The sequence below is a fragment of the Lipophrys pholis genome, assembly GCF_963383615.2.
Source record: "Lipophrys pholis genome assembly, chromosome: 2".
Taxonomy (NCBI): domain Eukaryota; kingdom Metazoa; phylum Chordata; class Actinopteri; order Blenniiformes; family Blenniidae; genus Lipophrys; species Lipophrys pholis.
Window position 1 is genome coordinate 19,789,408 of NC_137636.1, and position 26,320 is coordinate 19,815,727.

Sequence of the window (26,320 nt, forward strand, 5' to 3'; positions counted from 1 at the left end):
TGTTTGTTTTTGTCAGTGTGTGCAGCATGACCACGTGATAGATCAACTGCACCTATCTCCACACAGGACCTCAAGCCCACGTACTTTAGGTACTTATAAAGGCATATTACACCATAGTCAGTGCAGTCATTACATAACAGCACCGCTATGCTGGTCCCTTGTGAGTAGCTCTGTGTGCTGGTATTTTGACCCTTTGGTAATTATGTCACATGAAGCTGGCCATGTTCATGGATTTTTGGGGAGAAAAAAGGTCTTTGTAACATTCACTGAAAACTCCACATGATCTACCTGTTTCATAATGGTGAAAAGGACACTTGGTCTGCATTATGCGGCCAAATATCACTATGTTAATTATGAGCAAGAAGGTTGTGGGTTCAAGACTGGAACGGGCCACTCTCTGTGGCATTTGCAGATTCTCCCTGTGCAGGTGTTTTCTTGAGGTGCTCCGATTTTCTCCCACAGTCCAAAATGTGCATTTAACACTAAGTTGTGACCCTACATTGTGCCTCTCCTGTGTGACTGTTTGTCATGGGATGAACTGGAGTGCTGGTACCCTGCTTCCGTCTGCACCCCTGAATTGGATAAAGTAGTATGGATTGAATATGCTTTTGAAATTGAACAGCAAGCTAACACTGTTAAAGCAGTTTATCTATTATATAATCCACTCCAGGAAGGCAGCGAAAGACAGTTCCAATGTATTTAAACACTAAAATCCAATTGTTTGTTCCAATGAATGTAAAATATTGCAGTTGTTTTTCTGCAATCGAAATGTTTAACCAGCCATGATTTGTCCAGGAATCCAGTGAGAGATTATTAAGAAGCCCTGTGACATGTTCAGTTTCACTCAGCATTGTAAAGAGGTTCAGTAGTTCAGCTACAGTCACACTCAGAGAGAAGCTCTCTGATTGGCTCAAACAGCCCATCCCCCAAAAGCCACCCCTTCTACACACACACACACACACACACACACACACACACACACACACACACACACACACACACACACACACACACACCAATGTCTCTGTGGGGATGAAATGAGTGTATTGTTGACTTCAGAGGGAGTTCCTGGGAGAGATCAGGCAACCCCAGCCTCAGCAAACCACTTTCTTTCTTCCTCACGCTCCTTTTCACGTGTTTGGCATGAATTACTCCGAAGCAACAGCAGACATATCACATAGCACACCCACACATACACAAACGTTATAAACATGCAGTTCAAGTTCAGCCTCTAAGAAAGACTTACATACAGCGTGTAAAGCAATAAAGATGAACAAGCACATTTAAAACCAGCAGGTGGCTCTTGCACGCTGAGAATAAATGAGATTTCTGAGACTACTGGAGATAGGTTTGCATAAATAGATACATCTTTGCTCAATTCGGAGAACCACAAATGAAGCTCATGTTAAAAATAATAAGTGATATATATATATAGAAACGTGTCTAAGAATCTACTGACTTCATTATTTACAATGGCCTGACAGTGGATGTATTAGTGTGTTGACACACACACACACACACACACACACACACACACACACACACACACACACACACACACACACTATGTGGACCCTGCATACGGCCTGCAGCAAACCAGTTGATCTCCTCTGCCACACCTCTCTCTATGCACTCATTTCTGAGTATACGTTCACATACACAAAACAAAACATTAGCATTCAGAATACTACAGCCTACTCTTTTCTCCTCGTGGTGCCTCTGCACCCCGGCCCTCCCTCTCCTGCTCCACTTGGCGGTTTTTTTCACTCCCTGCTGAATGATTCAGTTCTTAGAAACCCAACACGTGTTTCCTTGTTCCCTCCACTGCTGTGTGTGTGTGTGTGTGTGTGTGTGTGTGTGTGTGTGTGTGTGTGTGTGTGTGTGTGTGTGTGTGTGTGTGTGTGTGTGTGTGTGTGTGTGTGTGTGTGTGTGTGTGTGTGTGTGTGTGTGTGTGTGTGTCTCCGCCAGCCACTATGACGGTGATAAGTGAACAGTCACATGCTCCAGAGCTTGGCAATGCAAAGTATGTGTACCCTGACAGCAGAATTTGATCTAGAACTGTATCACATGTTCACACACACACACACACACACACACACACACACACACACACACACACACACACACACACACACACACACACACACACACACACACACACACACACACACACACACACACACACACACACACACACACACACACACACACACACAGTCACTATATATTCTTTTAGGCTATGAATTACTGGCTGTAAGAGCAGTTCAAGCAGGCTGATTCCAAGAAATGTTGAGCAACCGCATAGAAAAAAAAAGAAGAACAAAAAAAAGAAAACAATAGCCAGAGTAGACCGGGGAGGAAACAAATTACTGAGAATACTTCTAGGAAGTACCTTTTAATCCAAAGAAATATTTTGAATAATAAAAACAGGATACAATGTGCTCATCAAAGCCATTGGCGAAGCATCATTTGTTAAATTTTTTTAAATGCACCAAACAGATGCCAGTCATTGATCTCAATGTGTCTGCACCTTCAATTACCATCTATAATTTCATTTCCAGGGCCAGTGTTACGCCAAGTGTCTATAATTTTCATGTCATAAAGTAAAGGCTACATGTTTACATACTGAACAGCAGTGAGATACGATATGTATCATTGATTATCCTTCTATATCAGCCCATTTCTATACCTTATCCTTGGGCTCTAATTTGTCTTTTCCTCATTTCTTTACAGTTTTGAACCTGTCAGCACTGCAGTGAGACAGTTTGTTGATTTTTGTATTGTTTTCTTTTGTCTTTTTGGCACAGTCTGAAATGTACTGTATGTGTTATCCCACTTTGATAATTTAAGAAGATGGGAAAACATCTATGTAAAGAAGCTAAGTCGGCACATTGGACAATTTTAGTTTGTTCAACTTAAAATCAGCTTGCGGTACCAAAGGAAACTATAAAACTATGTAGTTGGCATATTTGCAGTGACAGATGTTTGAAGATGTTTCAAACTGCAGAAACTGAAGAGCTGATCCCGTGTGCTTATTCCTTGGACAGTATTGTAGGGTGTCTAAGAGGCCAAAGGCAAGACACCAACCCCCCCAGAACTCCCACTGGTAGGTGAACATCCTGAATTACAGCTCTGTTGTCATTGTGCAACCATGTCAGTGGGAAGTGTTTAAGGACAACTTCACTTCTGATATACGGCGCATGTTTGCAGTATATATTCAAATTATTGAAGCAACTTATCTTTTCAGAGAAGTTTAGTTGTAATTTCAAAAACACTTCATCCTTATTACATTGGTACAGTTTAACTTGATACTTGCAGCAACCAGAAGTTTTCAAAAACAAACAAACAACTCTGAACTTATTTTATAAAAAGACTATGGCTGTTCATCGTTCAGAGTCAAGTTACCGGTAGCTGTTGGGAAATTTCTTTCTAAGTCATGATAATAACATTTCTTTACCCATGGTGAGCAGATCTCTCATAAACTGATACTCTAGGTTGCCAGGTTGGGAATTATCTGTACTAAATCATAACCATTTCATTGGTATAATCTCAGCTACATGCTTACTAACAAATATTTATTTATTTATTTATTTATTTATTTATTTATTTATTTATTTATTTATTTATTTATTTATTTATTTATTTATTTATTTATTTATTTGTCCCTTATTAGTCTCCAGAGAGCACATTTCTTTGAGTCTCTACCCATTTTGGCTACAGAAATTGTGTGTCAATTTTAAGCACTCCAAACTGAATGCAGAAAGTTAACATTTTTGCACTGTAACTGAAACCGAAATAAACTAAATTCATTCATTAATATTGAATTAACCCATTGGTAGGCAGTCACACAGCTCGGCGCTCAGGGAGAGCTGATGGGGTTGATGAAGGGTCTTGCTCAGGGACTCATGGTACATGTTTTTTGGACGGTCAGAGTAAATCACAGTAGCCAGAGGAAACCCTCATACAGGGGAGAACATGCAAACTCCACACAGAGACCCACCACATTCTCCCTGTGAGGTGAGAGCACTTACCACTGTGCCACTGTGCAGAGGGCAACTGAAAAAGTTAATACAATCTGAACAGATGTACATTTTGCAGAAAAGGCCTTCGTCCATTGGAGATGAGTTTAAAAAATGGTCCATTAGATGAAATTTAAATAATGTTCTGAAGGAAATGGACAACAAATCAGGCAGGAAAAAAAGGAAACAACTGACTGTCATTGGAAATGCAATGTCAGGTTTTATTATAAGTTCTTTTAGATTCAAGATTCAAGAATCTTTATTTATTCCCTTGGGGCAATGTAAAAGCAACACACTGAGTAGTGCATGTGAAGGCAACCATAAAAACTTAAAAACACCACAAAGCATAGAAAAAGCATAAATGAGTGTAACAACATAAACCACATCATTTAAAAAGAAGACTGTTGTTTTCTTTTTCATTAAATTCATTAACTTCCAACTTAAAACACAAAAATAAGCAAGGACACGCAGTGGTTAGTGCTCTTGCCTCACAGAGAGAAGGTTTTGTGTGTGTGTGTGTGTGTGTGTGTGTGTGTGTGTGTGTGTGTGTGTGTGTGTGTGTGTGTGTGTGTGTGTGTGTGTGTGTGTGTGTGTGTGTGTGTGTGTGTGTGTGTGTGTGTGTGTGTGTGTGTGTGTTTCGTGTCCCAAAAACATGTCCCAAGACTCCCTATGCAGGTTTCTCTGTGTGGCTGCTAGTGATGGGTTGATATGGGAAAATAAAATAGTGCAATAAACTAAACTAAAAATGTAAAAGCAGGCTTTAATAAGATCCAATATACAATTACATCATGAAAAAAATGAATTCAACGTCACCCCTTGTTTTATTTCAATCAAATCTATTGCACGTGAATTTGAATATGTCAAGTTTTGGATTTTTTTTTATAAGTCATAGAAATTAAAAATATAGTACTGTATCTCAAAATAATATATTTGAAAAAATAACAAAATTGGATCCTTCAGCAATTTTTTTTAAGTCAGAGATCAAAATCATCTCAAAAGCGTTTAAACTTAATGTTTGAGTTAAGCGTGTTGCAAAAACAACAATATTGTATTTTTCTGCGACACCTGTACAATCATTCTATTACTGATAATATCCAGGTTTACCACCTCTGTCCTGGCTGCTTGTAGCTTTTAGGATTTGTTTTGAAATTACTTTATTGCTTTTCAAACCATTCCAAAGCCACCGTACTGTGTACCTGTCTGACTGCTTGGAATGGATATGTTCCAAACTGTACTCTCTGATCTGCTTATCAGGTGAAATACAAACACGTTGGTTGTTCTTTTCCAGCTCACCTGCCTTGAAAGAAATTAGCCCTTTTAGTTTTAAGACGCAGTTCAACAAGTATTTTCATGGGCACTGGTTTTAATGCTGTATCGTTCCCTTTATTTGCACAAAAGTACATTATAATACAGAGTTGCAAGAAATAAAACCGTTTAGCAGAGGAAATAAGCCAAAGGGCTTATATGAAATCCTTCCCATCAATCAACCTTAATGAAAAATAAAATTAAAAAGAGAGAACAGGCAGAAAGAAACCGAACAAAGGAGCTAATACAAACACTCATCTAACATACTGACTCAGAATCAGTGGGATTCTGTTTAAAAAGAAGATAATTAAATTTTTGTTTTTTTGAAAAGTTGAAGGTATGACAAAAGGTACCTTTAAGGTACGGTAAAGGTTAATGCTGTCCTAATATTGATGTTTGATGATTGTGCTTATTTAATATTTCATTTAAATATTTCATATATGATTCACTTCACTTTGGACAGAACCTATAAAAAAATTGAAAGTTGCATTATTATTATTATTATTATAGAAATGTTCCGTCAACACAGTGACGTCATCCCCACTGCAGCCAATCAGGTTTTTTTGTTTTTGCGGCTCCGGAGCGGAGGGAGGGCAAAGGGGCAGAAAGGGGGGCATTTCAACTGCGGCTTAAATAGCGAAGCAGCCCGGAGCGGAGGAGCCGAGATCAGGTGTCTGGAGGGGGCTGGATGAGCTTGAATGTCCCTGTCGATGTTTGATTTGAGGACTGAGACGTAACGTAGAGAAACGCAGAAGACGCTCGGTGGATTATTTTGGATGGCGGAAAAATCCCGGAGCGAAGATCGACGTCAGTAAATAATGTAAGAATAATACAAAATGCTGCTGCTACTTGCTATCAGGGAGGGTATAGTGATGTTTATTTATTTATTTATTTATTGGTGTATGCGGTCGGTATAATGGGTATTATTTGCCATGCGTGCGCGTTGTGGTTGTTTTGAATGACGGCAGAGCTCCATGCGGACTGCAGAGCCTCACCCGTGTGCAGATGTTTACATGTCTCCTCATAGGCCACACACATCACACGGACATCTAATTACACACTAGAAATACCTGCTCTTTTCATAGTCAACTCTGGTACCTCGAACAAGCCATTGCCTTACTTGTCTTTTCACGATTCCTGTATTCTAAATGACTCCCGTTAAATCTATTAGATCTGCATTTAACGCCATTCATCGCAAAAATCAGCAGTCCCGGTTACACTGCTGCTTAATTCCCATTAAACTGATTTAATAGGATAATCCTTCACATCATCATTTGTAAATCCACCTGGATCTGTCTGTGTTTGTATTGGCTCGGTGTTTGCTCTACTGAGGGTGAACCTGAACTTGAATGACAACTAGAAGTCCAACTCTCTGGACTCCTGGCACTCTGAAGGAATGCAGCTTTTACTCAGATTTACACGCTTCATAAATATCAGCCATAATTGAATCGGAGTTGAGTTGAGGGGCTCTGACAGTACGTCCACTGAATGACACGAAATAACCTTTTATACGTTCACTCGTGGTTGGTCATTACATAATGCAGAACGTTTCTGATTGGAGGTGTCTTGTAAAAGTGGGCAAGGCTTTGTCTGTGGACTCTGTGTGTGTGTGCGTGTGTGTGTGTGTGTGTGTGTGTGTGTGTGTGTGTGTGTGTGTGTGTGTGTGTGTGTGTGTGTGTGTGTGTGTGTGTGTGTGTGTGTGTGTGTGTGTGTGTGAACACGTGGGCTGTGTTGACTGCAATATCAGATCAGATATGACTGTGAACACATGTGTATTTACCATAGTGTCTGAGGCACAAAGGACATGAATGAAGGAGTGAGACTGAGAGGCAGGAGTCAAACAATTATGTAATCAAACAGTTCCATTTCTTGAACAAGAAGTCACACCATATGCTCATTCATTAGTTAAGTCCCCGATCGCACACAGTTTTGTCTTTGTTTTGACAGCTTTTTACACAGTTGTGGTTTCTGTCTCTGTTGCCAAATAACACAATGGTAAGAACTTTCTACTCCAGTGGTTCTGATGTAACAGAGTAATGTTGGCTCCCAAAAACAGAGGGCCCCTAGTATGTGATGCACAATACCTGATGTGTGTAAACCAAATCTCCTTTTTATTACTGTTTGAATGTAGTCTGCAGAAAAATGAAGATCATACTGTCCTGAGGTGTGTGTGTGTGTGTGTGTGTGTGTGTGTGTGTGTGTGTGTGTGTGTGTGTGTGTGTGTGTATTTGTGGTCCACAATTTTATTGGTGTAAAGATCTGAGTGTATTTACGCAATCATGAGGACATGTATTCTTTATAGAGAAAATAGAAATGACCATGAATCAAAATAGATTTTTTTTTAGGATGGTGTTTTAAATGTATGAGTAATAGGTTGGATTTATAGATACGGTCAAGGTCAGAGTCAGGGAGTAGTGTGCAGTGAAGAAATATGGTGTCTCCTGAAGTCGTAACAGCACGATGTTGTGTGTTTCAAAAAGCATCTGAGTCAGCATGAGCAGGTGGCAAGTGGATATTTTAAGAGTGAATGTGCTCTGCTGGTAAGAAAGAGGAATCATACATTTTGTGTGTTTATACAGGCTTTTTTTTTCTTTCTTTTTTTTACTGAGACTTGGTTTATTTACTTTCACGTTTTCCTTCTGAGTTTCTCTTGTCTTTCCACTTCATTTGTTCCCTTTTCACTGACTTTTTCAGAGCTTTGTTCTTCCATTTTCATTAGGTTATTAAGTAGATTACAAATACATTGTTTTTTTTAGTAAACAGAGCCACAGGGTAGTGTGGTTTACTGAACAAATAGCAGCACACATTTTACAAATGACCTTTTGCTTTGCACATTTCATTTGTTTCTAAAAATATGAATTTCAATGCACCCCGACTCCCATGAGGAAGCCGTTGAGGCTGAAAGTCATTACGTAAAATACAACAACCTTAAATACTGTAATAGTATGCAATGCTCAAGTATGTGTTTAAGAGTATGAAATGTTACCCATTTACTAATAAACTATTAGTTCATTCTGGTATAGTGATTCAGTTCTTTGGTTTGCAGTTTGATGTTCTTCTCTCCTTCCTCTCGAATCAACAGCCACCCTTTCTCAGCCCAGTGAATGCAGTTCCCTGTTTTGTGTCTCTCTCCACAGCCGTGTTTGGCATTCTACTCATCGTGCATGAGAGGCTGTGGATCAGAGAGACTGGCACAGCACCGCATGATTAATGTTGTCCCTGATGGACTGTGTTTACACCACTGAGAGGACACGGTAGTCCTGGGTTCATATTGTGGTTCTGTTTTTAATAAACAGATTGTAGGTTATTTTCGGTACAGCTGCAACACGTCACACACTCAAACACACACCGTCTTGTATTTCACGGGTGTCTCTATAATAAGAGGGTGACAGTCAGGTTGCACGTCACAGTCTTACTCTGAAGTCATGAATATAACGATGTTCTTTTGAACTAAGACGTCGTCCTTCTGTCCATCTGCAGATACAGACCATGAATTATGTGGGTCAGCTGGCGGGACAGGTGTTTGTACAGGTCAAGGAGCTGTACCGAGGACTCAACCCTGCTACACTGTCGGGATGCATAGACGTCATTGTGGTCCGGCAGCCCGATGGCTCCCTACAGTGCTCCCCCTTCCACGTCCGTTTTGGCAAGATGGGTGTGCTACGGTCCCGTGAGAAAGTGGTGAGATGAAACAAGTGCTTCATATGTTCACGTGCATTTCAGCAGCACAGCACGGACACCATAGCTATTTAGTTATAATAGTTATTAGTTCATTTTCTATATTCACTTTCTGAGCTCAACTGCTCAGGTTGCCTCAGGAAGGTCTTCTCTTTTCTTCATTCACCTAACTTTACTGCACGTGTCACCACAGAGTCCTGACGTGAAGGCTGTTTTTAGCATTCAAGTGATGGTTAACATATTATTTTAAACTCTCTTTTAATCCCGCCCTGCAGGTGGACATAGAGATTAATGGAGAGCCAGTGAGTTTGCACATGAAGCTGGGGGAGAATGGAGAGGCCTTCTTTGTCAAAGAAACAGAAAACAAACTGGTGAGTGATGATTGACGGAGTCGTCCCTCCCAGCCTGTGAACCAACACAAATATAGAACCGAACATGTTGACATGATGGTTATCTATGTATATATTCTCTATTTGTTCTGACGCCATCGTTCATTTGTTGGTGTTCCCATTGGTTTTATTACTAACTGATCATTTTCCAACTCCATGCTGTTGTTGTTTTAACTGCCAGCCTTAGATATCACATTTTCCTGCCCAGACAAGCCCAGCAGCGGCAAAAACGTGACGACCTTATCATGTAGTCTTATCTCTGCCAGGCAGTTTTTTTAAAATAAAAAGCCTCAAAAAACATTACGCCTGTCTCCGATTGGCAAACAATTGTAGAAAATGATGCATTTGATTCTTCCAGTAATTTATAATTATTTCAAGAAAGTTCATGTTTACATTATATGAATGTGGAAGTACATATGAAGCTATGCAAACATAAGAGCTCACACTGATTCTTCCAGCTAAATGACTCACGGACAATAATGTGCTGATGTGGTTCAAATTCTACTAAAGTAGATAAATACTTAAGCAGTTGAAATAAAATCTAAACAGCATGTCAGGAAAAGACATTCTGTGCCCCTATGATGTGTTTCTGTTTCCTGGAAACAAAAAGTCACGACAGATACACAATGTAAACAGGACAGGTCAGTCAGTACATGAACGAACAGCAGCAGCAGACAGTTTGTACCTCGACAGTGGACACATAAATGTCATTTTTCTTTTAGCTGAGTTGCATTGTTGCAAGTTGTATGTAGTCTTTGTATAACCTGTCAACAACGAGTCATAAGCAGTTCATGAGATCAGCGTGTACTTACGGCAGCACAAAGTGTGTGAGAAACTATCAGTCCTGTAACAATCTCAAGAAAAGATAAAAAAAAAGTATTGTGGGTGAGGCACCATAGATCAGATTAAAACAATTACTTTAAAATACAGAAATACTTCTCATATATCCACAGAAGATTTTGTTACGTGTCCGTCTTCGGAGAGCAAAGGCAAACCGAGAAGGAAATGGTGTGAAATGACAGCATTTCCTTTTACTTGGGAAATTGACTTTGTAAAGCCTCCTAAGTGAGGAGTGGTTGAGGGACAACGCTATTCTGAAGGAAAGAAGAATGATTTATTTGTTAGCGGTGGTAAACAACACTCATCGGCTGCCACCGTGTTATTTGTGAGGCAGTGAGCGATAGTCAAAGCTGGCCGTGCCCCCTTAGCCAGAATTTGGAAGGATACATAATAGTCTGAGAAGATTTTATGCTTAATCTGAGAGATTAAATTGGTCTAATGCTTCTTTCATTGCTCAATGTGGCAGTAGAGGCTTTTCACAACAGTCAATCAATAGTTGGGACAGAAACTCTTCACAGTGTATTCACCAGAATACTGTAATGCATCAAAATGTTTTTAAATGTAAAGCCAAACCACTCAGAGGCATTTGCTGAATCTGTCTTTGATACTATTTGGGCCCAATGTCAAATCCTCTCCCGAACGCAGCGCTCCCTCTACAGATTGGAAAACACCAGCGACCTATTTATAGCTCTATGTAGTTCACTCTCCGTACAGTCTGCTGGACACAGACCTGGAGGTGACTGAACTGTCTGATGCAGTCAGACAACAGGCCGCTGACCCGCTCAACATTCACTGTAATGAGGCAAAGTACGCCTTCCTCTCAGATGAATTTCCCTATATATGGGTTTGGTTTGGTTTATCATTTGTGTCATCTGTCATCTCACAGATTTGAATGTAGTGATTTTAATAACATTTCTAGTAGCTGTGGAATCAAGGCCAGTCTTTAGTGGCTCTCTTCCCTCCGTATTCCTCTGGGGAACCTGAGGATCTGTTGGTGCTTGTTCTTTATCAAATACATCAGGCACTTTGAACATGAAGCAGATGTTCAGGCCATAACATCAGGAAGCCTCAAATACTTGTGGTGGAAAAATGATACGCACTGATGAGCTCATTTATCTCAGTGTGGTTACACTGATGTATCTTCTACAGGAGAACATAACGTTGAGGTGTACTTGTCTACATGTTCAATACATTGATGCACTGTTTTACTGACTTTGAAGTCTACTAGTGCTGATTTCTGTCCTATTTTGTGAGTTATTACCTGATGTTGTGGAGTATTTGATGTGCAGCATAAACTCTGCTGCTGGTCTGAAAAAGATATTGTACTTTAAAGTCTAAAAGTGAAATCCATATGTATTACAGATTTTCTTGATACAGGTAACGAAATTGTGAACTCTTGACTTATAAAATGTTAATAATACTAGTTTTGAGGAAAAAGAGATACCTTTTAAGAATAATGAATCAATCAAACCGAGGGTAGTTGCTCAGAGCAGATGTGTTGTGACCTTGACTCTCACACACACTTTCCCTCTCCTGCTGAATGAATCGAGCTGTTTTTCACTGTTTCACAACACGTGCTCTATAAACCATGTGTCAGCTTGCTCTCTGTGGATCATCCCACGCTCTCTCTGTTTCTCCCTTTATTTCCAATCATCAAATCTGGGTGATTTTGCTAATCTGGATTTGAATTTGAAGACCTACCAGATTATTGAGATGTTGTTTGAAAATAATCTCCACTGTCCAATCAATCAGGAGAGGGTTTTTTTTCTTCTGTTTTGAGCTGTTAAAAAGTAACTTCACCCATTACTCAGTGTGGCAAAACATTGAGAGAACGAGGGCAGAAGTTGCCCCGGGGCATATTCCAGTTTAAATAAAGAAAGAAGAAAAGGACAGCTCAGAATTGTTAATCCCATACCCCAGTCATGTTGGGCTTACCTTCCATACCCCCCGAATGTAGGATTGAAGGCCATACATACTCTGCAAGAAGAGAGAGATTTGTTCTCCCTCTCATTATTTTCTCTCAGTCCTGGTTTGGGACTTCTTTTATTTTTGATTATTCTATTGACAATTGTAGCTTTTTAATCTGAAATCGTCATTTCTACATGTATTATTTACACATTTCCTAATGTGTAGGCTGATATGAAAAAGTATAGTCACTGTCAAAACAAGAAATATAAGTGCTAACGTGTGTGATACCTACATGTCAATAAGAATCTTGTTAACAAACAGCTTCTTTCACGTGTAAATAAAGTGAATATGCTTGTGTTCACATGCAAACAGGACAGGAGGATTAGATACTGAACTGCTTAATTCAGCTTGAACTTAAGATCATATATTCCTCTGTTATCAGGAGGTTGTTCCAGCTTACCTGGCAACGTCACCCATCCTATCAGTAGGGGAGGAGTTGATGAAGTCCCAGCTCGGCCGGGGCAGTTCACGCCATCACGGTAAGCTGCTGAACACAAGGTAGAAACGTCAGAAATAGTGAAAGTGTTTGTTTCCTCTGTGACCTTTTTATTCATCTTGCTCAACACACAGACACCATCGCTTGTGGCTCGCTTCCTGTCCAGTGCCTGGGACCCCAACAAAGTGAAGGAGGCATGTCCAAGAAGAGGAGGAAGAGGAGGAGGAAGGCTCGGCATGATGGAGGAGGAATGGGAGCAGGAGGGAGGAGAGAGGAGAGTGGAGAGGAGTTCTCTGAAGATGAGGACATGTTCACTATCGACTTGAGCTCAGATGAGGAGAGAGAGGCAGATGGCAGCAGGTGTGTGTGTGCATTGTGGGTGAAGTCAAGTCCAAGTGGAAGATTTTTAATCTTAGTTTGACTCTATGCTGACCACTTTGATTCAGAGCAGAGGTTCTTCCACCATTGAGACTGAAAGAGCTGTTTTCACTCACTCTTCACACAGGGAAATTAATATGGAGCTGCAAAAGGTACTTCATCTTCAAAATGAAGATAACAATGTATTAAAACATTGACGTTTCTCTCTATATATCAAAACAGCAGATTTTGTTTAATTTATGAAATTCAAGGATACAATACTGAACCATAAACACTAAATAAGCTAAGTTTTCAGCGATAATTTTCACTGTGGCATTCAGTCTCTTTATCTCTCTCTCTTTGATTTGAGTGGTTTTCGCTGTTTTGAATGATATTAGCCATTCAGCACTATAACATAACTTTATATTTTTGCACATTTAACCTCACATAACTTGATTGAACATTTTCTTCATTTGGATTTCTTCGTGGTAAACTTACCCCAGACTGCACGTGCAATTTCAACAATCATCAAATGTAAACAAATGCAGCAGGCCGGTGACACAGTGAAACGTCTGGTTGTAATTAAAATCTCCTATTTGTCACCTTGAACTGCAAGATAACACTCCCTATGAAAGATTGTCTGCTGTGCAGCGAAACTGAACATAGAATAAAAATGCTTATTTACATTTACAATGAGGCCCTAAAAAGTCTGACGAGCCATGTAGGAGGTTGCAAAACCTTGATCCAGGATGAAATATTAAGTCATCTCCTCAAAAGATTTTGGAACAAACATTCATAACCCCAGAATGATGATATAGTCTTACAAGAGAAAAGCATGAACTGAAGAGGCATAACGTCTCCCAACACCACGTCCAGTTTACATGAATCAGTTTGCTTTGCGCTGCACTACAATTTACTTCAAAACTATATTTTCCAACAGATTCTACAAGGTTTGATTTTGTTCATGATTTTGAATGGAAGAATTTATTTGTTTGTTTGTTGGTTTGTTTCTTACGGACAGTAAAACTTAGAAATCAGCTTCTTTGTGAAACCAAAAATTAAAAATGGGAATTTACTGACATGTTTATGTCGTTACAAAGTATTGCAGCATACATAAAATGAATGACTCTTATTCAAACAAAGATCAAATCAAAGAAGAAAAGAGAAAAAGGACATTTTTAGATATTATTTATTGAGTATTTAGCTCCCTTAAGCTCTCATCTGATTTTGATTTTAAAGGGTATTCAAGTCTTTATTTAGGCAAATACAAGACCACCTGAGCCGTATTGAGCTCAGTGTGTTCAGCTCGATTGAGAAATACTATACTGCTGATTTGGTTGTGTCACATGAAGAACCTGAACTTACAGTCAAACTTTTTTCATAATCTTTGGCCCGTGTTACATAAAGTGGATTTACATGCCTCCAGTATGAGCTCAGTAAAATCATCTCATTTGACCAAATCCCCCATACGTAAGAGGTGTAGGGACTGGCGAGTGTGTGTGTGTGTGTGTGTGTGTGTGTGTGTGTGTGTGTGTGTGTGTGTGTGTGTGTGTGTGTGTGTGTGTGTGGAGCTTTCAGGAAAAAACAGTTCTATGTGTTGGACACTCTCCAGGGATTTATCTTGTTCCCACTGTAGTTTGTGTCTCTTTATATTAAAGAGGAATAAAGCCACGCAGGGCCATCCTCAGGCCTTCTTTAGTAAGTTGTGCTGGGAAAATTCCTGAAACCCTCACAAGCATGAAGGAATGTGTCTGTGTGCCATACTGTCTCTATGAGGGTGCATTTTCTTTGTTTTGTCTATTACCGATCCATTTATGACAAAAGAATATAAATATATATGTGACTGACATGCATGTATGTGTTTGTAATCAGGGCCATGTACGGTGATCAGGGGTCGACAGCCAAGCACCACACACACCCAAACCCCAACTGGATTCATTCACAGAGGTAATATTGGGACTCAAACCTCGACTCAAACATACTCATCCAATGATAAACCAATGGTCATTTTGAATTCTTGCTTAAGCCATTTTTCTTGACACTGTTTCTGTTTTATCTTGTCTATACCACTCTGTCTATAGCTAAAGCATTTTCTGCCCTAACGTGATTTGCCCTCTTTAATGTTCTCTTTACTCTTTCTCAACGTCTTTTTTTTTTTCTGTTTTTGTGTGTCTGTCCATGTCTTTTTATCTCTTGTAGTTCTGTGATTAAGGACACTCTCTCCATGCCTCCACACTGTGGTCTGTCCATATCTTGTCCCCAGCAGACCTCACAGTTCTCTTCTCTTAGGTATCACTTTTGATTCAACCGTGATTGATCATTTTGGTGAAGAAATGAGAGAACCTTTCTCAACCTTCATCAAGATGACTATATTAATGTTACTTTTGGAATTAGTGCTTTTGATGCACAGTAAAAAAAAGAATTACTTTATTTCTTAAACTGAAAATCCGATCAAGTGTTGGATTGTTATTTTCACAGCAGCCTGGATGATTCACGGTCGTCCACACCGAAGAGTGACTCAGAGCTGAACAGTCAGGCTAAGGACAACCCTGAGATGCTGTGGACCTGGGGGGAGCTCCCACAGGCTGCACAGGTACTGACACACCCAGGCGCACACACACACACACACACACACACACACACACACACACACACACACACACACACACACACACAGGTACAGAATATACATTTTCATAACAAGTTTGGAATAACAACATGGAATTGAAATTCATTTTTAAAAAGTTGGCTTTAAGCTGATATTCAAAAGAGGAAAGCCTGGCTTGCAGCTTTTTTGTTCAGCTGTCGTTTTTTCTTTTTTTTTTACTGATGACAGAGAGAAACGAACCTGCACTATGACAGCATGAATAATCTTTTCCAATCAAAGCCAAGAGATGATCTGAACATACCATGTGGTTGGGATTTCCAGGGCACAATAAAGCGAGAGGTTATTTACTTTATAGTTAGATGTCTGTTAACTCTGATGTGAAAGGGATTATCTGACTTTGACTGACTAATTTAGCGAAATCTAATCGATATTAAATCTAAAACTGACTTTCAATAAGATGTTAATCAAGCAGCAAAACCTATTGGTAGTCATCTATTACACTTTAGGTCATGTAACTAGTCATTTGAGGCTGCACACAGATGAATCCCTTTACAAGTGAAAATGTAAAAAGAGATAAAGAAAAGGCCAAAGAGAAACAAATATTACATCATAAATTGAACTGTTTTACTGTCTGCCTTTTACAGCCTTCCTTCCTGACTGCCCACCATAAGCCGGACTCGGCCACAGCGGTGTCCATCCCGGTGTCCGACTGCACTCATTTCAGAGCCATCGGTGACTCTGGACCGCCCTCCCTCACTCTCTTCACCCCACAGCCAGGACAGACCGAGGACAAAGAGCCTGAAGAAAGCAGGAGTGAAGCCAGGGTTCAGCTGAGTGCTAATACCAGAGAGCAACATGGTGAATATATTTACAATAGCACTGTGAGGAGTCATCTCTGCAATGACATTAAAACACATAACTTATTAAAAAAACCAAGCGTAATGTAAACGATGTGAGGAAAGTATTGTCAATGGATTACACGTGTTAACGTTGCTTTGGGATTTCTCTTTGAATTATTCCCTGTTAATTATACTGTGAAATATGCAGAAAACATCAAGAACTGGGTGTTTTTTTGTGCTGTCTGTTGTATTTTAAATCAGGACAAATTGAATCTTTGATCAAATGTTTGTTGTTGTTTGGCAAAATGCTTTATAATATGACCGATAAATCTCAACAGATATAATTTAGTTGTTTCTGTATCCAGAACCATTAAATACGATATTATGTAAATCTTAAAGCTTTGGAATTAGTCAAGGATAAAGATCTGGAGTTCCAATTGTCAACAGTGCAGCTAGTTGCAACACTTTTCTAGAAGCAGTGTACTGCGGTGTACTGCCATCTAGTGGTGGTTTTATAGTTAACATTTAATGAGTAACCAGAACTGATGGATCCAAACGCAGCCTGCTAAAGTCTGTTTCAATCATACAAGCTGGTGACCCAAGAGTTTCATTCACCATGGCATTTTTCTTATATTGTTTCTTTCTCAAAGGGAGACTGATTGAAAGTGTTGGGTCATCATCTGCAGAAATGGAGTCTTTAACAGCCTGCTCGATGTCTCCGAGGACTCTCCCTCATCATCTGGAGGAGGGCAGAAACAGAGGAAGTCCCATCAGAAGGACTGACTCGCCCTCCAAGAGGAAAGGTATCGTGCAGGATTTGTTTTTGTTAACACTCTAAAAGATTCCTCAAATTCAAAAGAATCTTTTACTAGCTTTCTTCTTCTTTTTTTTTTTTTATATCTTTTATTAGAAAAGAGAAGCCAACACCTGGGCACTGATGGCATTTACCTGGATGATATTACAGAGCTGGAGCCTGAAGTAGCTGCTCTGTACTTCCCTAAAAGGTCTGTTAAAATATAGACACGATCCATGTACTTTTATGTTGTTTAGCCAATTGCTTAGATTTTTTTGATATAGGACTTCTCATCTAAACACAGTGCAACACAATGTTCGTCATACATAAGCAATTCTAATCCCCTCCATACTCAGATACGTGAAGTGAAGGCTTTTTGGTGAATATAGAAAAATATAGAATAAAATTAAAATAATTAAAATAAATACATAAAATTCAGTGAGGTTAAAATGGTTTTGAGTATAATGTTACAAAATAGTTTCATTTTCTGCTACCTCTAGTTTCCCAGCAGGTTATGCCTTAGCTATGAAATAATTCCTCACATTTTGTCTTAGTTCCCACTTTGGTGATGACCAAAAGGAGGTTGTAGAGGATTCATACAAAAAGTGCAGAGTTTTCCAATTGCTCAGCAATATTTTAAACAATAAATGCTTCACCTGTTCCAAGATATCCAAAATACAGTTAAACAGTTTAAAAAATATATATGAACATAGTTGGCTGATGAAGAGTAATATTACTGCGCAACATCAAAAGTCACCTCCACTGGAGATGTAATTTGGACAGTTTGACCTGCCTGGAGGGCCCTCTGTGAAGTGTTTCTCTCCCACCAGTGACGGAGGCAGCAGCTCAGTGAAGGAGGACTCAGAGATGATGATGGTTGGCGTGCGGAGTGCCAATCAGTCCCCGCAGTCAGTGGGCAGCAGTGGGATGGACAGCGGCGTGGACAGTTTGCCGGACCAGATGGGTGACCTGCCTCACGTGGCCATCTCTTTGTGTGGAGGCCTCACCGACAACCGGGAGATCACGAGAGGTAGGACGAGAAAACACGTGATGTAGAAACACAGTGGCGGTGGCAAAATTGTGTGACTGTAAGTGTGAAAGGAAGTTATGCATCTGCTTCATGACGAGGATGAAATAGTTTGAATGTTTTTTGATGTTCTAGAGCAGCTTATAAATCAAGATACAGGCAAAAGCTGTAGGATTTTCACTTGTTCAATTGACGGAACATTTTTTGTGTGTCTTTTACTTATACATACAGTACACATTGCTTGTCTGCTTGTACCGTGGCGATTGTTTGAACCCCGTGTGTTTTTCATCCCACAGAGCAGTTTCTGGAGAGATCCGTTTCCTACCAGCAGTTCTCAGAAAACCCTTCTCTTATTGATGACCCCAACCTTGTGGTCAAGATAGGAAACAAGTACGTATGTGTCTGGGTTTAACAGTGCGCTTTACGTTTTGACTGAGTGGAGGCATCATGAGAGGACAAAGAAATTCCTCATATACATTTTTAAAGTTTTGATTTTTATTTCAAACTGTTAGAAATGGCAGATCATGCGTCAGTGGCTTGGAGTAGCAGTAGGACAAGATAATCCATTCACATTATAAATGTCTGGATAGGTATTTGTACTCTTTTCTGGAGTTCTCAGCTGCAATATAATAAACTCTCTCTTCAAAATCATAGGCCACATAAATGAAAGATGATTTTCCCTGGAAATACAAGATTCAATTGCCTCTTTCTGTCATCTGTTGCAGGTACTATAACTGGAACACAGCAGCTCCTGTCATGCTGGCCATGCAGGTCTACCAGAAACCACTGCCACAGGTAAGACCTCCACAGGATTGCACACTTACTGAATATTGTCACTAAAGGAGCAAATAGTACTATTGAAATTCATCATCAGTAGTATCATGCAGTGAATGGACCATTTGTTTGTGTTGAGGCCTGCAGCCTCACCAGCGTTGAACTCGAGAAGTAAAGAAAAACTTGACGGAGACAATAAAAATGGTCTCTAGCTCTGAGGCGTATTTATTCCACCAGAGTTTACATCTACAGTAGAAGTTGATGAGGAGGGTATAAAAAAAAAAACTTAACAGAGAGATGGGACTGATAGAACACGACTGGGCTTGTCTATGACAGAGATGTGAATGACACAACATACCTGCGCCCCACAGTGGTGAATATCATGTACTGCATCTCAAACAAAACAGTAACATCACACACAACACCAGTACACAATATATCAGTGCCTCTTAACAGTTTGACATAACTGGATTATTATGATTTTGACTGTTTACGACTTTTCTCTTTGTCTATTTCAGGAAAGGACTTTATTTTCAACATTTTAAGTTGATCTTAGATTTTCTGTGCCAAGATAAGGAAATGTAATTTCAAATGCATATTATAGCCTACTATATGAGTTGTTCCACGCAACATAATTAAGTACATTAACTAAACACAAAGTTGAACTTACAAACAGGTATTATAAATGAGACATTTAAATGGCTTAATAATACAATTGTAATCCCTAAAGAAAACTTTATTATGTCAGAAATTGTGACAATGACGTACTGTTTAGTCATTTGTCAATTACAAACGTTTCTTCTGCAGCTTCAGCGATTTGTCAAATGTTACAAATCTATTTACATTTCAGAAATGTAGTTTCTTCAGTATTATTATTATTATTATTATTGTGGTTGTTGTGTTCACGTCCCTGCATCACTCTTCACCTGTGCGCTCCCAGCATTTTTCCACTAATTCTCCTTAATCTGATGCTTCACTTTGGTTCAGTTTTCTCACTTGCCGGCATAAACTCATTATATCATTAAAATTCAACCCAGCACCTCCAGCTAATGTGTGTTCGCAGTCATATGTGGCTCTTACACTCAGTATGTCCCAAACCGGTGATATATGAACACAAAGTTGACAAAGTTATCAATTGACTGTGAAACCGGCTGTTTATGAACACACATTGTCAGTGTCACGGCTGCCAGTATTAGACCACAGTGAAATGCTGGATTAAACCTGCTGTTCTAACACTTGTAATGATGTCATGTCTTTATCCCCCTCCTTATTTCTCCCGTTTTATATATATTCACTCTTTCACCACCCATCCCAGTGTTGGTGTTTGAGTTATGTGTTTTCTGTATTTGGCCTCTTCTCATACTGCCTCCCTGGCCTGTTTGGCTCCAGCCCTTCACAGCCTGTATGTTTTCTGGCTTTGCTCGTGTGTTGAACAGTGCATGCCTTTGTCTTTCTGGGTTTTTTTTCCCTCATCATTTCCCATCATTGTTGGTCTCTGTCCTTTTTGTGGGATGTCTTGTTACATTTTCCCATCTTCTTTTCCAGCCATAATCCTCCAGCCTCTTTTGGTCTTATTTAGCATCTTTTTTGTTTGCATGCTGTTATGTTGTTACTTGAAACTCCATGTATTTTTTGGCAAGTTGGTTTTAAATTAAAAGATGGTGTTTGTTTTGTTTCACATTTCTTTTTGTTGTATTGGTATATTTTTTTGTGCTTGGAGTTTTTCAAGTTTTTGTTACATTTTTGGACAATTTTGAGTTGTATATGCATGGTTGTCTCCAGGCCTCTGTGGAGAACATAATGAAGGAGAAGATGCCAAAGAAAGGGGGGCGCTGGTGGTTCTCATGGAGGAGCAGGAACAGTGACTGCAAGTCTGTAAGTGCACGGATAGACATGATGTAAAGGGAGATGATATGGTTATAAATAGTCTTTAGTTATACAACATAATGGATAGCAGAAAGTGTCAGATGACTGAAAAGGAAGACGCCAACTTATAGTTATTTCTGTTCTTCAGTGTGGAAATATAAACATTTGATCAATGGAGTCAGCACTGACCTTTGGTCTTTGTGTGCTCTAGGAGTCAGTAACAGAGGCAGGAGTTGACCAAGAAGAAGGTTCGATCCCCATGGCCACAGAAACCAGGTGACTTCAGGCGTGCCTCTGCGTTTCCTTGTTTCAGTTGAACTTTTTACATTTCTACACCACTTGTTTCACCACATTCCAAGCTGGTTGTTTTATTACCGAACCAGCTGTTTGTGTTCGATATTATCAGGATGAAGGATGAGTCATCCTCTAGCGATGAGGACCACAGATCATCCCTTCACGTGCCTGCATCCTGTCAGTCGGAGCCTCTCGTGAGTTCTGGAAACATCTGTTATAAGAAGACGCTTCGGCTCACATCGGAGCAGCTGGTACAGTATTTACTCATTCATTCTGAGACTCTGTATTCACACATTCTATATACTTCACATGACACAGGGTTTGCGGAGACAGTTACATCTGTTGGAAAACAAATGGAGGCATGTTGCTGTAACTTGATCCGACACGTGTGATTCCAGGCCAGCCTGCAGCTCAAGGAGGGTCCCAATGATGTTGTGTTCAGTGTCACAACTCAGTATCAAGGCACCTGCCGCTGCCACGGCACTATCTACCTGTGGAGCTGGGATGACAAGATAATCATCTCTGACATAGATGGAACCATCACCAGGTAGGAGACAAAAGCTATAACTGAATGTCAGCTGATCTTTTGTTTACAGATATTTAGAGTTTGATTATATACAGTCTTCGATAGGTAGTGTTTAAACCTGTGTTAAAGTCCATGGATGTTTATGAACGTACTGTGTTAAGGTTTGATAAGTTTTAAAAGAAAATACATTTTATATGTTAAAAAGTGATTAAAAATGATCATTTATGTCTATTTTGCGTCCAAATGTATGCCAATAATCAGATTCCATTGGCTCTTGTCTTATGCAGCTGAGCTCGCCAAGTTTATAAACTATTCTTATCTAAATCTAATTTCCTCTTAACAAAAAGCCCAGAGTTGAATTTGACCAGCCTCAAATAAACTGTGAGACGTATAGCAAAAGAAAAATACAGCTAAGTTTCTTGAGGAGTCACATTAAAGGAAATGTGCCACTGCAGTGATCAAAATACACTGAATATTTTTCCTAAATGTAGTCAGAGAAAATTAAGATTTATGATTTATCAGCTGTTCCTTCAAGCACCTTTTTTTTTTTTAGCATACACGCTCGCCAATGTCTGCTAAACTAAGGTGTGTTTGCATTTTTTTAGAGGTCGCTAAATCAGTTTGATCATTTTCAGCCTGTAATCGTTCACATCTTGGAGGCTGCATTTCTGCTTCCAGATTCTATTATTGCCTTTAGTGCGCAGGCATCCAACATCTCAAAGCAAAAAAAAAAAAAAAAAAAAGGCCAAATTGAATTATCTTTTATACTGTGGTTGTGTCATCAACATTTTTTTTTTCATCAGAACACAATTATATTACAGTTTCAAATGAATTATGTGCACTGATTGTCTGATGTTGGCTCTCTTGTGTCTAATTTTAGGTCTGACACACTGGGTCACATCCTGCCCACTCTGGGCAAAGACTGGACCCACCAGGGTATTGCCCGTCTATACCACAGAGTCAGCCTGTGAGCGACGCCTTATTCTTACCTGCTCAGTTAATTGTTCCTATTGCTTTATTTGAAAATTCACTGACATCTTCCCTTCACTTTCTGTGACAGGAATGGATATAAATTCATGTACTGCTCGGCGCGAGCCATCGGCATGGCTGATATGACACGAGGCTACCTGCACTGGGTCAACGAGAGAGGAACCATGTTGCCGATGGGCCCGGTGCTCCTCAGCCCCAGCAGTCTCTTTTCTGCCTTGCACAGGTCGGAAACATGCCACATATGCACTATTTAGCAGCATGTAAAAAACGTGTAGAATTTTCAATCAATGATAAAAATCATGTGAGAATGACTTTTTTTTTTCTGGAAAATTACAAATTAGTGTAACAAATCCCTTTGTGTCAGTTTGTCATGCCTGTGGATTAGCAAACAACAATTACAAAATATAGAAATATATAAATAAAATGTGCACAATCGTATATGTTTTGTAGGGAGGTGATTGAGAAGAAACCAGAAAAGTTTAAGATCGAGTGTCTAACAGACATCAAGAACCTTTTCTACCCAAATACCGAGCCATTCTACGCTGCATTTGGCAACAGAGCTACGGTGAGAACACACATGCACACGCGCACACGCGCACACACACACACACACACACACACACACACACACACACACACACACACACACACACACACACACACACACACACACACACACACACACACACACACACACACACACACACACACACACACTGGTGATAGTACTGAAGAACCATGAAGCTGACTGATTGTATGATGTATTTCAGGATGTGTATTCCTATAAGGAGGTGGGCGTTCCCCTGAACAGGATTTTCACTGTCAATCCAAAAGGGGAGTTGACGCAGGAGCACGCCAAAACCAATATCTCCTCGTAAGGAAACATCTTTATTCTGTGCCTAACAGTATACATAATAACACGGTCCTCTGGTATTCCATCGTCTGAATTATGACTTTGCTCATTGAAACATTGTGCATCTCCATCAGTTTTGGCCGCCTGTGCGAGATGGTGGACCATGTCTTTCCTGACCTGGTCCAAGATGAGGAAGCAGACATCCTTCACTCGGACTCATTTAACCAGTGCAACTATTGGGGCGACCAACTTCCTGATGACAACAATCAGGAAGAGGATGGCCCGGAGCCGCTTGAAACAAACTGAGGAGGCTCCAGCTTTTTTCCACTAATCACAGTCAGACTGTGATTAGTGGATTAGTAACCCATCACGAAGCAGGCAGCCTAACAAAATCCATCACGTTCTACTTTAGTGTGGTAAATGAATGTAGCTCTTCAGCTGAAAGACGGGACTGCAGCCACGGATCTACAGAAGATGAATGTGTCTCCAGTGTCGCTCAGATTTATCTCTGTGGCATTTTTAAGCAGTGGGAGCAAACGCAGTCCTTCAAATTACCATAAAATCAAGAATTTCTGAAGAAAAAAAAATAGAAATAAAAGAATGAAACTAAGTGATGGTTTGCTCTGGGCTCAACACAGGGTAAAAGACTCATACATCACAGAACTGCAGGTGCACTGACTCACAAGAGTCAAACACAACAGTCAAACATATGGAGGCATTCCTTAGACAGCGCACAACGCCACAAAGAGAAGCCATTCTGTAAGAATTGGTTTTCTATTCATGTATGTAATCATAATCAGTGAAGTATTATCTCACATACAATGGAATTGGTCTGTTTGGGCAGCGTTTTTTTTTTCCTTCTTATTATGTTATGTAAACTAGTATTGGCAGATTTTTATTTTTTTTAAACATATGCAGTATATTCATGTAAGTAGAATCTCTGAATCTTTGTTGAAGTTTCACCTGATTTAGATATGTGGCTATTTATCTTTACTGACCTCAAGCATAGTGGAAGCTTTGCACCAGATCTACTGCCTCCGTGACCCGTGACCACCACATCCTCAACATCGCATTACACCTTCACATTACAGTTTGGTGAAAACCATCCAGAGCATGCAAAAATATAAAAAGAAATATGGCACTGACTGTGTTTCCACACATAGTTTGTGTCGGACTCCTTTTGCAGGTTCAGGTTCAGCCATATGCGTGTGTGGTCGTCTGACCGTCCTACTGTGAAATATGTGGCTTTGGCCCATTTTTTGTAGTGTTGAGTGACAATATTCAAAACGAATGCAGGACAATGCAATTAACTTCAGAGTGTGTTATTTTTATGTGTGCAAACAGAAGAACTCCAATGATATGCTAGAATGTAATATGTAAATCATTCTAATGAAAAATGCTCTTCAATGCAATTACTTTATAAGATCACATGTGACTAAGATGGTATATTTTCAGTTTTGTATTTTTGCTGCACAGATCAGTATATTTCAATGTACAGCTTGAATCTGTCAGGTAGGGGCAAATTAACTGCACATTCAGTACTTTTCAGAAAACATACATTTTTCCATAGTTTGTATCTACATATATTTGTTTTTATGCACTGATCAAATAACATCTACTGTTTCATATGAGATACAAGTTTGTCTGTTTATTTGTTGGGTTGAACTACTGTAAATGTGGAACTGACTTTGCAACCTCATGAGTTGAGATTCTTTTTTAAATATCCTGTCGACAATACTTTCTTATTGGTGCTTATTCACATGTCATAAAAAAACACTATTGTATTCTTAATTGTTAATCTCTTTCCTTTCACTACGTTACAACTAAAGCAATAGATCAGCATGCAGTATTTTAGGAAAACCAGTAAATGGAACTGTTTGATTATTCAAGGTTTGCTGATTTGTCTGATTTTGTTTTTGTTTTGCTTTTTTTCAACATGCACTTCAAAGCACATGTATGGAAATGTTTATATTACTTTAAAGATGCAGGAGGGGATTTCACTGATAATAGTGTGATGAAAAAAATGTCAGAATGCAGATTTAACCCAACAACTGACAGTGACTGAGTTTGTCACGCGGTTATAGACTGTCCAAATAGAGAATAGTCACAGTGTATCTGATGCTGTACTGTGACTGACTTTGCCAAAAAGAAAAACTAATCAGGAATTAACATTTTACTAAATCTAAAACTTTTAATGTTTACCTTTCAAGAGTCTGGTGTGATTTAGGTGGAAAAGACGCAAATGAAGCATGTTATTATAATGCCAAGTTGCTTATTGTAATGTAATGATCATTTTCCTGTCACCTGATATTGTTGGGATGTGTGCTGCTTTTAAGAAGAAGAAAGAATCTGAGATAACACATTTGCTCCCCATGTACCATGATCATTGTATTACTTGTAAAATCATCTTTAGATGATTACAATGTCATTCTTTCTGTGAAAGATTTAATAAAGCTCTTGACTAGTTTTCAGTCAGTGTATGTCTTAATGTGGATGTCTTTCTAGTTTCCTGTCTCCCATGAAGTGGTTAGTTTTGTTTGTTTAGTTCTTTTTTATCACAAAGCAGCAGTTGCTCAAACAGTTTGCATTGCTGTATTATTCACTCACTCAAATAGACAATTTTCAATCAATTCAAAGAACAATTCTGCTCTGAGTTACATACAGACTTTCTTATTACCGGAGAGGTAGCTGTTCATTGTTTAATCATTACTTTCTTTTTCGCCTCCAAAACAATCTGAGCTGAACAGATCTAATACAG

General features: G+C 39.4%; 1 protein-coding gene across 1 annotated transcript; it reads left to right on the top strand.

Moving 5' to 3' along the window:
• The first annotated feature begins 5,924 nt into the window (after window positions 1–5,924).
• lpin1a (lipin 1a) lies at window positions 5,925–26,032 on the top strand. The gene is made up of 23 exons (XM_080458925.1): window positions 5,925–6,144; window positions 8,805–9,005; window positions 9,278–9,373; window positions 12,582–12,678; window positions 12,770–12,995; window positions 14,865–14,939; window positions 15,192–15,281; window positions 15,471–15,585; window positions 16,245–16,458; window positions 17,090–17,242; window positions 17,350–17,443; window positions 18,063–18,262; window positions 18,556–18,649; window positions 18,985–19,054; window positions 20,816–20,908; window positions 21,111–21,175; window positions 21,306–21,444; window positions 21,592–21,740; window positions 22,600–22,686; window positions 22,780–22,932; window positions 23,160–23,274; window positions 23,480–23,583; window positions 23,697–26,032. The coding sequence occupies exons 2-23, from the start codon at window positions 8,814–8,816 to the stop codon at window positions 23,866–23,868; spliced, it is 2,793 nt and encodes a 930-aa protein (XP_080315051.1). The 5' UTR covers window positions 5,925–6,144; window positions 8,805–8,813; the 3' UTR covers window positions 23,869–26,032.
• The last annotated feature ends 288 nt before the right edge of the window (window positions 26,033–26,320 follow it).

Bases quoted from the DNA above. Each gene is read 5' to 3' on its own strand.
- lpin1a (XM_080458925.1), top strand. From the start codon at position 8,814: ATGAATTATGTGGGTCAGCTGGCGGGACAGGTGTTTGTACAGGTCAAG. The intron at 16,459-17,089 runs GTGAATATATTT...TCTTTCTCAAAG, and splicing joins TAATACCAGAGAGCAACATG to GGAGACTGATTGAAAGTGTT. The intron at 18,263-18,555 runs GTAGGACGAGAA...TTCATCCCACAG, and splicing joins CAACCGGGAGATCACGAGAG to AGCAGTTTCTGGAGAGATCC.